General features: G+C 38.9%; 1 protein-coding gene across 4 annotated transcripts in view; it reads right to left on the minus strand.

The window, feature by feature from the left end:
- LOC116528689 (nesprin-2-like) overlaps nucleotides 1-13,877 on the minus strand; it is a 187,489-nt gene that overhangs the window by 31,040 nt on the left and 142,572 nt on the right. For all 4 annotated transcript variants that reach the window (XM_032246105.1, XM_032246100.1, XM_032246104.1 and 1 more), the window contains 10 exons: nucleotides 12,858-13,016; nucleotides 12,399-12,572; nucleotides 9,491-9,625; nucleotides 7,990-8,148; nucleotides 5,726-5,937; nucleotides 5,530-5,578; nucleotides 4,543-4,652; nucleotides 3,825-3,951; nucleotides 1,830-1,987; nucleotides 498-645 (listed from right to left, as the gene is read on the minus strand). In XM_032246105.1, the coding sequence (XP_032101996.1) occupies nucleotides 498-645; nucleotides 1,830-1,987; nucleotides 3,825-3,951; nucleotides 4,543-4,652; nucleotides 5,530-5,578; nucleotides 5,726-5,937; nucleotides 7,990-8,148; nucleotides 9,491-9,625; nucleotides 12,399-12,572; nucleotides 12,858-13,016 (1,431 nt within the window). The remainder of the gene's footprint in view (nucleotides 1-497; nucleotides 646-1,829; nucleotides 1,988-3,824; nucleotides 3,952-4,542; nucleotides 4,653-5,529; nucleotides 5,579-5,725; nucleotides 5,938-7,989; nucleotides 8,149-9,490; nucleotides 9,626-12,398; nucleotides 12,573-12,857; nucleotides 13,017-13,877) is intronic.

Raw genomic sequence — 13,877 nt, forward strand, 5'->3', positions numbered from 1 at the left:
TACCTAAGGAAACATTTTAATTACAAATGATCAGCTGTCCCAGCTGATGTTTCAATCCCAAAAAGAAAACAAGCACATAAATCTATGACTTCAAAACAAATAATTAGATATTAAACTGTTCAGAGATCAATTTTATAATCTGAAAAATATTTTTATTTAAGATGGGATTTGGAATATGAAAACAATAGAATATGGTACTTAAGTATGAGTCTAGTATGATATTTAGGAATTCAGTCATTGAAGAAGGCATTCATAAAGAAGACTTCCTTTTGAATTCAAAGAAAATACGTCATTATATACTCCACAGTACCTACCTCCAAATTTGCAAAGAATTAAAGAGTCAAGAAATAAAAAACAAGTCTAAATTACTGAAAAAAATTGTCATGTCTTATACTCTTAATTTATGCTATGATGAATAATTAAAAATCTGTAAGGATTTATAAATCTCAGAAGGCTTGATTATTCTGTAAATACACTGTGAGAACTTATATATTTACCCTCAGGTGTTGATAAATGCCATCAGCATTAATAAGACCAAATTCCTGGATAGCCATTTTATGGAGAGGCAGGTCCGAGCCACAGAGAAGGAGTGACGCCTTCTCTACAGGTAACACAAGCTGCCGTGCTGTCTCTAAAGATTGCATTCTGGGCACAAAGTAAATCAGACATGAAAGGAAAATCCAGCAGGAAGATCAACATAATTACTGAACTAAGAACAGAAAATAATCATCCAATAGACATAGAATGATACATACACATTATCACATTAATAGCTAAACCCATCGATCTAAAATGCCAAAGAATTAATTGGTTGCTATATCCAAGTATTCTTTTTTTTGTTAATCTCTCTATCCATTTATTCATTCAATCAACAAATATTTATTTAGTGACAGGCAGCAGAGCTAGGTTAACCATGACCCACTGGCCCAGACAACTCCAACTGTTTTGGTATGATTAATGATTTCTTTTTTCACTCTAAAACGCTTCCCGATATCCAAGTATTCTTTTTTTTTTTTTTTTTTTTTGTATTTTTAGTAGAGACAAAGTTTCATCATGTTGGCTAGGCTGGTCTTGAACTCCTGACCTCAAGTGATCCACCTGCCTTGGCCTCCCAAAGTGCTGGGATTATGGGAAAGAGGTACTGTTCCTGGCTCCAAAGTAATCTTAGCAATGTAATATATACCACACTGGATGAAAAATTGTAAAACACACGAAGTCTTTCTCTCTCTTTTGAAATAAAAACTGAATTGTTACTTAACTTCACCTTGACAATTAAGAAATTTCATAATTATTTTAATTATGGAATAATTTGTTATATTTCCATATTACGAATATAATGGGGTTCAAAGAATAGGCTCTGCTGATAATCAATTGATATGTGTGAGCATAGTTAAGTAATACATAGACTCTGAGCCTCAGTTTTTTCCTATATAACATGAGAATACATGCTGGGGATACATACCCTATGTATATAAGGTCCTAATAGCACTCTCATTTCAGAAGTGAAGAAATCAATACCCAGAGAGTTTATGTGAGTTAGACAAATTCATGCCCAAAAGAGACAGTGGAAAGACCATAGCCTCTAACCCTTGGCAGACCTTAAGTTCCACTAAGTCTCCAGCTAGCAGAGTGGCCTGGTTATATTATTAATATTTAACCTATCAGTTTCCTTACTGGTAAAAATACAATCATAATGGTAGCCTCTCTTACAGTTGTTGTGACATCCAGATAAAATAACATACTTAGTATAGCAACAGTCTTGCTTAAAACGGCATTATAGAATTTAGTGAGTTTAGTAGATTCATAGTTAATAGATCTCAGAATCTTACCTCGTATTAAGAGTCATCTGAAGCTCTTGTTCTCTTTCCTTTAGTCTGTCTCTTTCCTTAACTATAAAAGGCTTCTTTATGTCATTCGCAAGATTTTCTAACTTCAGTGAAATAATTTCAAACTCTTTCCAGCAAGCATCAGTTTCATTTTTTATGACCTAGATGGAACACATTAATTAATTTATCAACTAATGGGGTTAATAGGCACAATTATTCTGTTCTTAAAACATGAGACATTCACCAACTGTGGAAGCAAACACAATGTTTCCCATGGAATTGTGTTTAAAAATATTTTCCAACCATCTACAAGTGAACTCTCCTTTAGGGAACAATGACAATCACTGTGCTCACAGAGGACCCATTCAATGAAGTCAAGGGAGTAAACAACAAAGCTTTCAAAGATACCCCAAAAAACTCCCTTCCCCTAAGGTAATTACACAGAATACAGTTCAGAAACATACAGAAACATGTAAGAACAGATACTCTGTTTTCTCTACATAGGAAAGATTTGCTACTTTCTAAAGTGAAAGAAAAATGGAGTGAACCAAAACTTTCTATATGAATAAGAAGTAAATTAAATTAATTTATGGTTTATACTTATCATCTACAACTCTATACTATTCCAGCTCCTTATCTTGATTTCTGTTTTGTTGGTAAGGCACTGCTCTACAATGCTGCTGAGGGATCGGCAATCAGCAGTATAATTTGTTCTTCACTTTATCCAAATATTAGTACAGTTTTTCTAACCAACTCATTATTCAGTCACTGGGGAAGAGTCTCAAGACAGTTTCTTAATTGTGATGAAAACATGCTAAATCCATCACTTGAGCAACAGGGATTTTAACATATACATTTTGCTTACTCAGATGAAAAACAGAGAGCAGCCAGATGGTAGAATGTGACTGAAACCTGGTATAATTAAATAAAAGAAACTAGAAAATACGGAAGCATGTTGTAGGAACTACCCATGGTCCTCCATTGTGGGCATTCCCTCTAACGCACTCAGGACATGCATCAAGAGTAAGGCACTGCAATGCACAGATCGCCTTCAAAATAAGGAAGATATTATTTGTAGAGGTTGTGATTTGTGTGTCAACCACTAATAGACTGCTTTTCCTGTTGTTTCTTAGTCAACTGCAATAACTTCCTCTGAAGGTTTTTTAGGAGAAGAATCCATCATTTAGAGTGAAAACTCCCTCCACCGCCTGCCCCTAAACTCACGATATCAGACAGTCAACAGTCACTGTATAGCAAATTTTAAACAATGTGATAATTTGGTAAAGATGATGAAGGACTGAACTAAACATTCACTGGCTAGTTAACTTTGGAGCAGCCCAAGAGCAGGACGAAATTCCCTTCAAACACATTGTTTTTGACCAATTCCCTTGAAGCCCGAAGCACAAAAAGAAATAAATAAACAAAAACTTCAAGTCACATTATCTGGATCACCAGATTAGAATATAAGTAGTAAATTAAGACCTTAAACTAAAGTTTTTTTTTTTTTTTTTTGAGACGGAGTTTCACTCATGTTACCCAGGCTGGAGTGCAATGGCGCGATCTCGGCTCACTGCAACCTCCGCCTCCTGGGTTCAGGCAATTCTCCTGCCTCAGCCTCCTGAGTAGCTGGGATTACAGGCACGCACCACCATGCCCAGCTAATTTTTTGTATTTTTAGTAGAGACGGAGTTTCACCATGTTGACCAGGATGGTCTCGATCTCTTGACCTCGTGATCCACCCACCTCGGCCTCCCAAAGTGCTGGGATTACAGGCTTGAGCCACCGCGCCCGGCCTAAACTAAAGCTTTTCCTGGGGTTGGTACTTGAAAGAAAATCCCTTTCTGGAATAGGGTGACATTAGAAATGCAATCCAACAAAGAGAGTTCCTTGGAAACATTGAGCAGATGTGACCTCAACAGAAACCGGACGTCTAGACTCACAGTGGTACTATTTTCTAACAAACAAGGTAACCAGAAAAATAAAATTTTTGGTAATTACCTGTAGATCTGTCAGTTTAGCCTGCAGACAAGAACTACTCCTGTCCTCTTCACTAGCGAAATCAGAAGTAACCGTGAATTCGCCGTTTTGCAGGTGGTGTTCAAGATGATCTCTGTATGTATCATACCTGGGCAAAATAAAATGCAACATCACAGTAGTTAATTTTTAAAATAACACAGGCCGAGTGTAGTGGCTTGTACCTGTAATCCTGCAGCTTGCACCGATAAGCCTTTGGGAGGCCAAGGCCGGTGGATGACCTTAGGTCAGGAATTTGAGACAAGCATGGCCAACATGGCAAAACCCTGTCTCTACTAAAACTACAAAAAATTAGCTGGGCGTGGTGGCAGGCACTTGTAATCCCAGCTACTCAGGAGGCTGAGGCAGGAAAATCACTTGAACCCGGGAGGCTGAGGTTGCAGTGAGACGAGATCGTGCCACTGCACTCCAGCCTGGGCGACAGAACAAGACTCTATCTCAAAAAAATAAAAATAAAATAACAAAAGATAAACAAAAAAATAAAGAAAAATAAAACAACACAAAGAAATATTTTTAAATTACTGTCAACTGTGTGTGAGGAAATACCGTGGAATTTCTGTTTAAGTTACTGGACCACATGCAAAATGATGACTAAATGAAAATAAAACTTTTAAAAAGTACAACATGTTTGCACTGATGAAAGATATTTGGTGGATTATCCAGTTGTTTAAAAAGAGTTTACCTCTCTAGTAAACTATTTATAGATGCACTGTAATCCTTTTCCATAATGCTTTCTTCTTGCGGAGGCTTTAACTCTGATGCCAGGCTAAAATTCATAACAGGTTCGATTGCCTACGAGAATATGCAAAATAGCAAATGTAATATCTTAGACATATTTAATTATCTGGAAAAGAGAGATGCTTTATGCTCAAAAATATATCATTGAATCTTTATACCCTAAACCAGAAGATAATACAATTTCTTTGAGATATCTCAGAGAAAAGCCTTCTCGTAGGATAGAGATTTATTAGACTGATTCTCACCTTCTAATTGGTATGTCAGCATGGTAAAAGAAGACTCCCAGCCCCAAAATGCTATTTCTGCCTGAGACTACATACCCATAGTGAAAAGCAGACAGAAAGCAAACATGCAGGAGCCGACCTCTAAAACCAGATATACCGCACCTCGTTCCTTCCCCCACACGTTCTGAGTGGCAGTCTGGACTATAATATATAGTAAATGCCAAATTATCTAGACTTCAGGAATTTAGAATATTCAATTCCCACAGAAAATGAAATGCATTATAATGCAGAAAAAGAAAAGGCAAATGATAAATGAACTTGTTCATCCCAATGAAATGGAAGCATCTGTCCCAATCAAGCGCAACGTCTTCTACTCCCAGTAACAATGTACACAGACAATTGGTATTCATAATGGTTCAAAAGGGTCTCTGCTTAAAAGAACTACTTGTATACTCAGAGGAAGATTAGGTTATGCTCACTATTGCTTTGGTTGCTTGCATTCTCATTTGAAAATCAGTCTTTTGCTTTGTGTAAGTGGAAATTCTCCACTGATAAAGACAATCAGATAATTAAAACCAACACCTAATTAATTGAGAAGTAAATTGTTGTAGACTTGGTCTTTTACATTGGGTTTACTTCTAAAATACATTATCCACATTTAACACCTTTTCAGCTGATGGCTGATTATCTGATTTTGCAAATAGTACCTCACTGTGGGAATCCCCTCCTCTATTCTCGGATGTGGTGATGGTCCCCCTAGAAAGGAATCAAAATTGCATGTTTAAAAGAGAGTAAGGAAAATGAAACCTAAACAAGCATGAATAACGCTTAATATCATTTGACCGTGCAAAAAGCTTCATTTTGTTTAATCCTGAAGGGTAGCTATTCTTATAAAGTACTGACTCATTTCTCGACGTGCCTCCCCCTGTGGCCTGCAGTGTCGTATGAATCTCGGAAGCACATTTCAGAAGTCTTTCTATTTTTTGTTCATAATCTTTGAGTAGTCGCTTCACTTCTTGTTGACTCTTCTGTGAAGGCAGCTCTTCACACAGCTCCCTCAGGACTTCCATGTGGTGATTAAGCTGGTACAGACAGCCTTCCTCGGAAAAGCAGGCCTAATTGAAGAAATAAAGCAGGAAATGCACTTCAGATGAGTTTACATGATTATTCCATAAGGACTAGAAACTAACAGATGTGTGTGGTTTTCACAATGCATTCTTATATAGGCCATCTAAGTGCTATGACAATAGGCGCTGGAGAGAAAAAGAGGAGTCAGCCCTAAAGGAATTCTCGGTTTAGTAACCTAGACACACAAAGAACCAGCACAGAGTGTGCTAAGTGTTATGATAGGCCCCACCTGCCTGAAGGAGTCAGAGAAGCCTACCTCTCAAGGGGGAAGCAGCTGAGCTATACGTGGAAGAAACAAGGACAAGTTCTCCAAGCAAAAGGGGAGAGAGGTTATTTCTAGCATAAGGACCACCAGGAGGACAAAAAGCACCAGAAAAGCACAAAGGTAACAAAAAGCACCAGATGTCTCAAAGGACCAGTACTCCAGTGGGGCTGGAGTGCCTGGCCCAGGAAGGAGGGATGCTAAAGAGCTTTCCTGGGCCAGACTGGGAAGGAATTAAGTGGCCTTCTAAGAGGTCTGGGCCAGGCAAGGTGGCTCATACCTATAATCCCAGCACTTTGGGAGGTCGAGATGAGTGGAACACCCGAGGTCGGGAGTTCAAGACCAGCCTGACCAACATGGAAAAACCCTATGTTGCAATGTGAAAATACAAAATTAGCCAGGCATGGTGGTGCATGCCTGTAATCCCAGCTACCTCTAACCTGGGAGGCAGAGGTTGCAGCGAGCTGAGGTTGTGCCACTGCACTCCAGCCTGGGCAAGGAGAGCAAAACTCCATCTCAGAAAAAAAAAAAAAAAAAGCAGCAGCAGTCTGGAATTGTCCTGGGGGAATGGGGAACTGGCAACGTAAGATTTATAGCTCAAAAGGACAACTCCGGTGGTGATTTGGAAGATGACATGAAGCAACCATCATCATACTGAGAAAAGAACCCTGGCTTAGGTAAGTGGCAAAACCACTGGAAAGGAAGAAGCTGTTCCGAAGAAACCCAGATGGGGCTTGGCAACCGATTTAATTAAGGCTGAGTGAAAAGGAAGGGAGGAAGGAGAGAAAGGGCGTCATGAGACTGCAATGCCTTTCATTACCAGGAGGCAGAAGAGAAAACGAACCTTTGAGAGAAGATATTACTGGTTTCGTTTTGAACTTGCTGAATCTGAGTTCTCTGAAAAACACTAGTGATATCTACCAGTCAGTGAGAAATAGAACATAGAATTTAGGTGAAAGGACTCAGCTGAGAGAAACATTTAGGCACTATCATCGTAGAGAAGGCAGGCCAAACCCCAGAGTGAATGAAATCGCCTAAGGAAAGCATGAAACTAGCCAAATGTGGAGGTAGAGACACCCCTCTTCAAAAGCAAAACATTAAGATAATAGAATAAAAAAGAATATTTGTGAAGACACTAAAAAGAACTCACTGCAAATTATATATCTCTATATATTTACATATCTACATCTATACCTATTTATATATACCTATATCAGGAAGATAGATGATAGCTAGCTAGCTAGATAGATAGATGATAGATAGATAGATAATTATATAAAGCAAGAGAGACTGATAGTGGGAGAGCCATAGCAGCAGAAAGTTAAAAAGAAATGAAAAAAAAAAAAAAATAAGGTTAGAAATGTCAAATACATAAAAGCAATCAAATAGGATGGAGACCAAAAGGAGATCATGAGATTTGCCCCAGCTGCTTTATACCCTGATTTGCTCATTTTCTCAAAAGCTGTGCTTCTGAGGACACTGTGTCCTGACAAAAGCAACTGTGGGTACTTTAGTAACAGGTGACACATTTGTGACCAGAGTCTGAGGACAGAGGCCACTGAGACACATCAGGGGAAATCATAAAATACTAACTCAGTGCCGAATTTTCTCACTTCTAAAACGTAAGAAGCACAGGCACAGAAGTGATCATCCCCAGGGGAGAGGAGGGCCGGGCTAATTTTCGGAACAGATTTCATCCTAGGCTAAAGATACATACAGCCATTTCAGATAAACACCAAAATCATGACAAAATTTAAGTGGAAACACGTTACTGTACCTCATGTTCCTTGATGAGACCCTTGGTCCTTCCTCTACGAATAAGCTTCTTTTCTTTATTTATTTGCTTTTCAAGTTTTAAAATATTGTCACTAAGTTTTCCTTTTTCAATATCTATTTTTAGTTGTTGAACATATAGAGACAGTTCATGATGAAGAGACTGCAAAAAAAACAAAGGAATATATTAACCATGGCAACAAAATATACAAAAAAGTATTTACAGTAACAATAAATGCACGTGTAGTAACAAAAGGACAGAAATAAAGCTTAAGTGACATTCTGATTCATCCATATATTTTGGGGGAGATGTTTTAAAACATCCCAGACCCATAAATGTTTTCTTTTTCTAACAACTAAAAATGTATTTTAGCTGTTAAAGACACTGTTAAGAAAATGAAAAGACAAGCTACAGACTGAGGGAAATCATATGCAAAACAGATATCTGAGCCCAAGGAGATACAAGTAAATGTAATGTGTATACTGGATGAGATTCTAGAGCAGACAGAACAACTGGGGAAAACTGAAAATGTGAATAAAGTGCAAATTTTAGGTAATGATAATGAATCAATCTGTCAAGGTAAACTGCTAGAAAAAAACAATGTATTAATATTGACTCAGTAATTGCATAAGATCAGGTGCGATGGCTCACACCTGTAATCACAGCACTTTGGGAGGCCGAGGCAGGCGGATCACCAGGTCAGGAGTTCAAGACCAGTCTGGACAACATAGTGAAACCTTATCTCTACTAAAAACGCAAAAAGTTAGCCAGGTGTGGTGGTGTGTGCCTGTAATCCCATCCTTGGGAGGCTGAGGCAGGAGAACCGCGTGAACCCGCGAGACAGAGGTTGCAGTGAGCAGAGATCATGCCACTGCACTCCAGCCTTGGTGACAGTGCAAGACTCCATCTCAAAACAACAACAACAACAAAAAAGATGCTGATAACAGAGGAATCTAGCCATGACTAGAACTCTCTGCATCATCTTTACAGTAACTCTATAAATCTAAAACTATTCTAAAAGTAAAAAAGTTTATTTTAAAATTAGTTTTAGGAGGATCCTTAACAGTACATATTCAATCCACTTAAAAGAGATAAAGATATACAGGCACATATATTTTAATTATCATATTAATTACACATTTCAATATTACATTGAATATTAATTGCCATTATTACCAGAACACAATCTCAGTGGTAGATGCTTTCTATAAACCCTTGCATCAGTTCTGCCCAGTAGGTGGTGTTATCCTATTTTTATCAGGGAGGCTCCTAAAAGTTAAGTACCTTGCCCAGGGTCACAGCTGCTGAATTCAGGTTTGTCTGCCACCAAAGCCTAGACCTATTCTGCTAGGAAACTCTGTATGACTCCTGGGACTGCAGCCTGCAGGGACCAGCCCATCGTTGATAGAGTGTAGACGAGGAAACCCCAGAAACAGCTCTGGCAACTGACAGCCCAGAATCAGACATAAAGAACGTAAGTTCAGGTACATATTCGTGTTCTCACCTCCCATGTGGCACAGATATCTCTTCTCTTTTCTTCTAAGGACATCTTTATGTCCTCAGTTACATGATTTTTTAGTTCTTCAACAGCTTTCAAATACTTCGCCAGACTTTCTGTATTAGAAATTATTAGTGCTTCCTAAAAAAAAAGAGAAAAAAAAGAAGAAAAAGAAAACAAGATCATAAAAACCTCATTCTACCGCCAAATCCTCAAAGCTAATTTGGATATGTCTTTAACTGGTGTAGTAGGAAGGGGCTCTCTGAAGATTTACAGGAGACTTCTCTTTGTAAATTGAGGTTGCTAGCCCTTTGGCATCTCTTGAATTCTTTTCAAAAGAGTGCCAAATATTTATTATTCAAATGTAGTTACACATGAGGCACAGATTAAGATACCTTCATGATATTCAGAATGATTTTTGTTACCCCATTGATAAGTAATTATAAAGTTCACTGTACAGGGGAATAGCCACTGGCTATGTTTCCTCTAAAATTCTTCAGTATTGAGCAGACAATCACACTACAGAAGCAATATAATATGAAGAGTATATCAGTTTTTGGTTTTTTGTTTTGTTTTGTTTTGAGATAGAATCTCGCTCTGTCACCTAGGCTGAAGTGCAGTGGCACAATCACAGCTCACTGCAGCCTCAAACTCCTGGGCTCAAGTGAGCCACTAACCTCAGTCTCCCAGAATGCTGGGATTACAGGTGTCAGCCACCATGCCCAGCCAAGACAAAATTTACAGTAAGGTTAATATGGCAAATGTTTACTATCATGCATAAGCAGTTATGCTGAAAGGAGGCCAATTTGTCTCACCATCACCTTCAAAGTTTTGCCCAGGGCCACCTGTGTTGGCAGTCCCAGCAGTAGACAAGAGTGGAAACAGCCCTGACAGGCATGTGCCTGCTCCTGACCTGGCATACTGTACAGAAGCAAAAACCTGGCCTAGGTAACTAGTGATGACAGAACAACAACAACAACAAAACAGGCTAGGGCCTTTGTGTGAAAAAGGCAGAAAACCTAGAGGAGAGAGAAGATGAAAGTCATTCTCAGCGAGAAGCCGAGCAGGGTGGGAATTTGCTCTTTCACTCATTACACGTTTTTACGGATCGGCTGCAGGTAAGGTACAATGCTGAGCTCCAAGCCCCCCTCCAAGACCTCTTTGAGGACTGCGAGATTTACAGCCTGGGTAGACACCTTTACCCTGTATGCTCTTCATAGCTGGGAGCTCCCACTGCCCCTGTGTGCATGGAGTTTTGGGGGCTCTCAGGGCAATACCTAACAGGGCAGGGATCTTGCTTCTGCTGTAAAAGTGTCTCCACTTGACTAAATGCCATTGGCAAAATGGGGAAAAACCAAAAGGAAGGAGGTCAGGGAAAGAAAACGGTGTGAGAACAGACACCTCCAGCCCTTCTGTGGTAAAGGAGCTAAGAAGCCAGGCATAGTGTCTCATGCCTGTAATCCCAGCACTTTGGGAAACCAAGGTGGGAGGATCACTTGAGGCTAGGAGTTTGAGACCAGCCTGGCCAATAGAGTGAGGCCCTTTCTCTATTAAAAAAAATTTGAAAAATTAGCTGCGTGTAGTGATGTGTGCCTGTAGTCCCATCTACTTGGAGTCTGAGTCAGGAGGATAGCTTGAGCCCAGGAGTTGGAGGCTGCAGTGAGCCGAGATTGCACGACTGCACCCCAAACTGGTTAACAGCGTAAGATTGTCTTTGAGAATAAAAATAAAAATAAAAGAAGGAGCCTAGGAACCTCTACATATCTTTTTCCTTCTCTCCCGACCAGACCATATCTACCCACGTAAAATCCCAGCCTCACCATCATTTAAAATAACGATTCATTCTTAAGTACACTTTAGTACTTTCAGGAACCTGAGAGTAAAAGTTCCCAGGAACCTGGGAATAAATGACAGAGGGAAGTGGTTGAAGGCGGCAGCTAGCAAAGCGCAAATGGTGTGAGATCAAGCAGACAAAGGCTATAAGGTCATAGGAAAATCAATGCTGAAATGACTGACAACAGGGTCCCAGCGTGGTTAGCAATCCAGAAAGCCACGATAGGATTGAGGCCCAGAAGACAGACAGAGGCCTTGATGAGAATGAGGAGAAGCTCCTAGAGGTCACCCTTTCTTAAAGAGTAGGAGCAGGAACAGGGCACTGCCTTCCTGCATCTGTATTTCCCCCAAATGCCCAGCTCATTTTAAGTGTGCAGTAAAGCATGCTAAATGCTGAATATGAATGAACAAAAGCACTGGTATTGCTCTACCCCTCCAATTTGTTTCAAGGTAGAGGCATTGCTTAGTTTTGCTTCTAATCCCCCCAGCACCTCCCACTATGTTAATTAAGAGTCAGTTTCTGGTTTGGTGACATCTTAAGCTGCAACCTCAGCCTATCAAACCATAAAAATCAACTTGAAACTGTCTCCATACAAAACAACATTATTAGGTCTTTAACTACAGATAAGTATGTTTCCATGAATAACTTTTATCAAAGTATTTTAATAATGATAATAATTTTTAACATTCAGAGAATTTATGCAAAGTTAACTTCATGTGCCTTATTTTCACTTAAAGCCTCACAACAAATCTCACGGCTGGGTAGGGATGGAATTATTATGCCATTTTACAAATTAAAAAGCCAGAGAAATTAATTTCTTGTTCAGTGTCATAGAGTCGGCTGCACTCTCACCATAGCACTCAGTACATTCAGCAGATCCACAATAAAATTTGAACTAAAAAATTCTATACTTGAATACTTATTTTTAATAACCTCAGGGGAATGATATATAATATTGGGAAATCCTTTTCAGTTACAGTAACTCAGTATATAATTACAGTGAAGGAATCATCTTGATTTCAAACAAGATAGGCAGTTAGTAATAAACATCCTACATTTGCTGGTTCAAAAGATTCCCACCTTGTATTTTGAAATGAGTCCACCAGGGCTCTCTCTTTGCCCCAGTAACTGCTGAGCCCTAGTCATGTACGATTGAAGTTCTTTCTGGGATTCTTCCATCTTCAGCCTGACGTCCAATTCTGGTGAAACGTCGGTTGAGTTCTTCAATGCTGCAACGAGTTTTACCACATTGATCTTGAAGACAAAAAAATTCTCAAATTAACACGTGGACCAAATTCTTAATAAATTCTTAAGTTAACAAGTACTTTGACTATTTGTTATTTTCCCACTAGACAAAGGGCTACCTAAATTATACTTATATTTTCCCAATATGCTCTAAATTATAAAGAAATATAATGCAAAGGTAATATTTTATGAAATGTTTCCAAGCTACAGGGCTATCAACCCCTTCACTGCCCACCCAGTGACCCCTCTGTTTTAGAGAACAGAATCACTAAATAGGGAAAATTAAAGAGATACCTGGACTTTCTCTTTAGCTGCTTGAATCTTTGCCTGAAGCCCAGCTGTGAGAACATGTTGAAAGGACTCCTGGCTTGAAAAATTTTGTATATCCATGTATAACATATCTTCAGTTCTTGCCAGAAGCTCCTCATACATAGAGCCTTTGGCAATAAGATGCTATTAAAACAAATTGAAGTGAGATCACAATAAACATTCTGATTATATGTTAAACATTAATCAAGAAAATCTCATCAGGAAACCAAATAAGTTCATTATTAATCCAAAATCAAGCAAATCTGCATTCTGAAAAATATTTTAAGGAGTCATTTGAAATTTCATATTGATACAAGCAGATTCTGAACACGTTTTATAGATTATTCTTTATACAGTTAGTACTTCAATGAAATAAATAATAGAAGAAAAGCAATGACAAAATAAAGTTGAGACAATGGTAATAAACCTTAAAATGAACTTGTTCTATGTCAAATTAGTGGAGAGGGTAATTCAATAAATGTTACTGGATAAAATAGCTATTGGAAAATAATCTTTATATATCGTAACAAAAATAAACTCCAAATGGGTCAGAAATATGCAACCACAAAAAGAAAGACATTATCCATAAGAACCAATCTGCAGCCAGGCACAGTGACTAATGCCTGTAATGCCAGCATTTTGGAAGGCTGAAGCAAGCAGGTCGCCTGAGGTCAGGAGTTCGAGACTGGCCTGGCCAACATGGTAAAACCCCACCTCTACTAAAAATACAAAATTAGCTGGGCATGGTGCTGCACGCCTGTAATCCTAGTTACTTGGGAGGTTGAGGCAGGAGAATTGCTTGAACCCAGGAGGCGGAGGTTGCAGTGAGCCAAGGTTACACTCATGAACTCCAGCCTGGGCAACAAGAGTATGAAACTACATCTCAAAAACTACAAAAAATAATAAAATAAAATCAGCAATGGCTCCCACCTATAATCCCAGCACTCTGGGAGGCCGACATCGGTGGATCATTCGAGGTCAGGAGTTTGAGACCAGCCTGGCTAA

The sequence above is a fragment of the Sapajus apella genome, unplaced genomic scaffold, assembly GCF_009761245.1.
Source record: "Sapajus apella isolate SASKATOON/1434 unplaced genomic scaffold, GSC_monkey_1.0 scaffold59, whole genome shotgun sequence".
NCBI classification, from domain to species: Eukaryota; Metazoa; Chordata; class Mammalia; order Primates; family Cebidae; genus Sapajus; species Sapajus apella.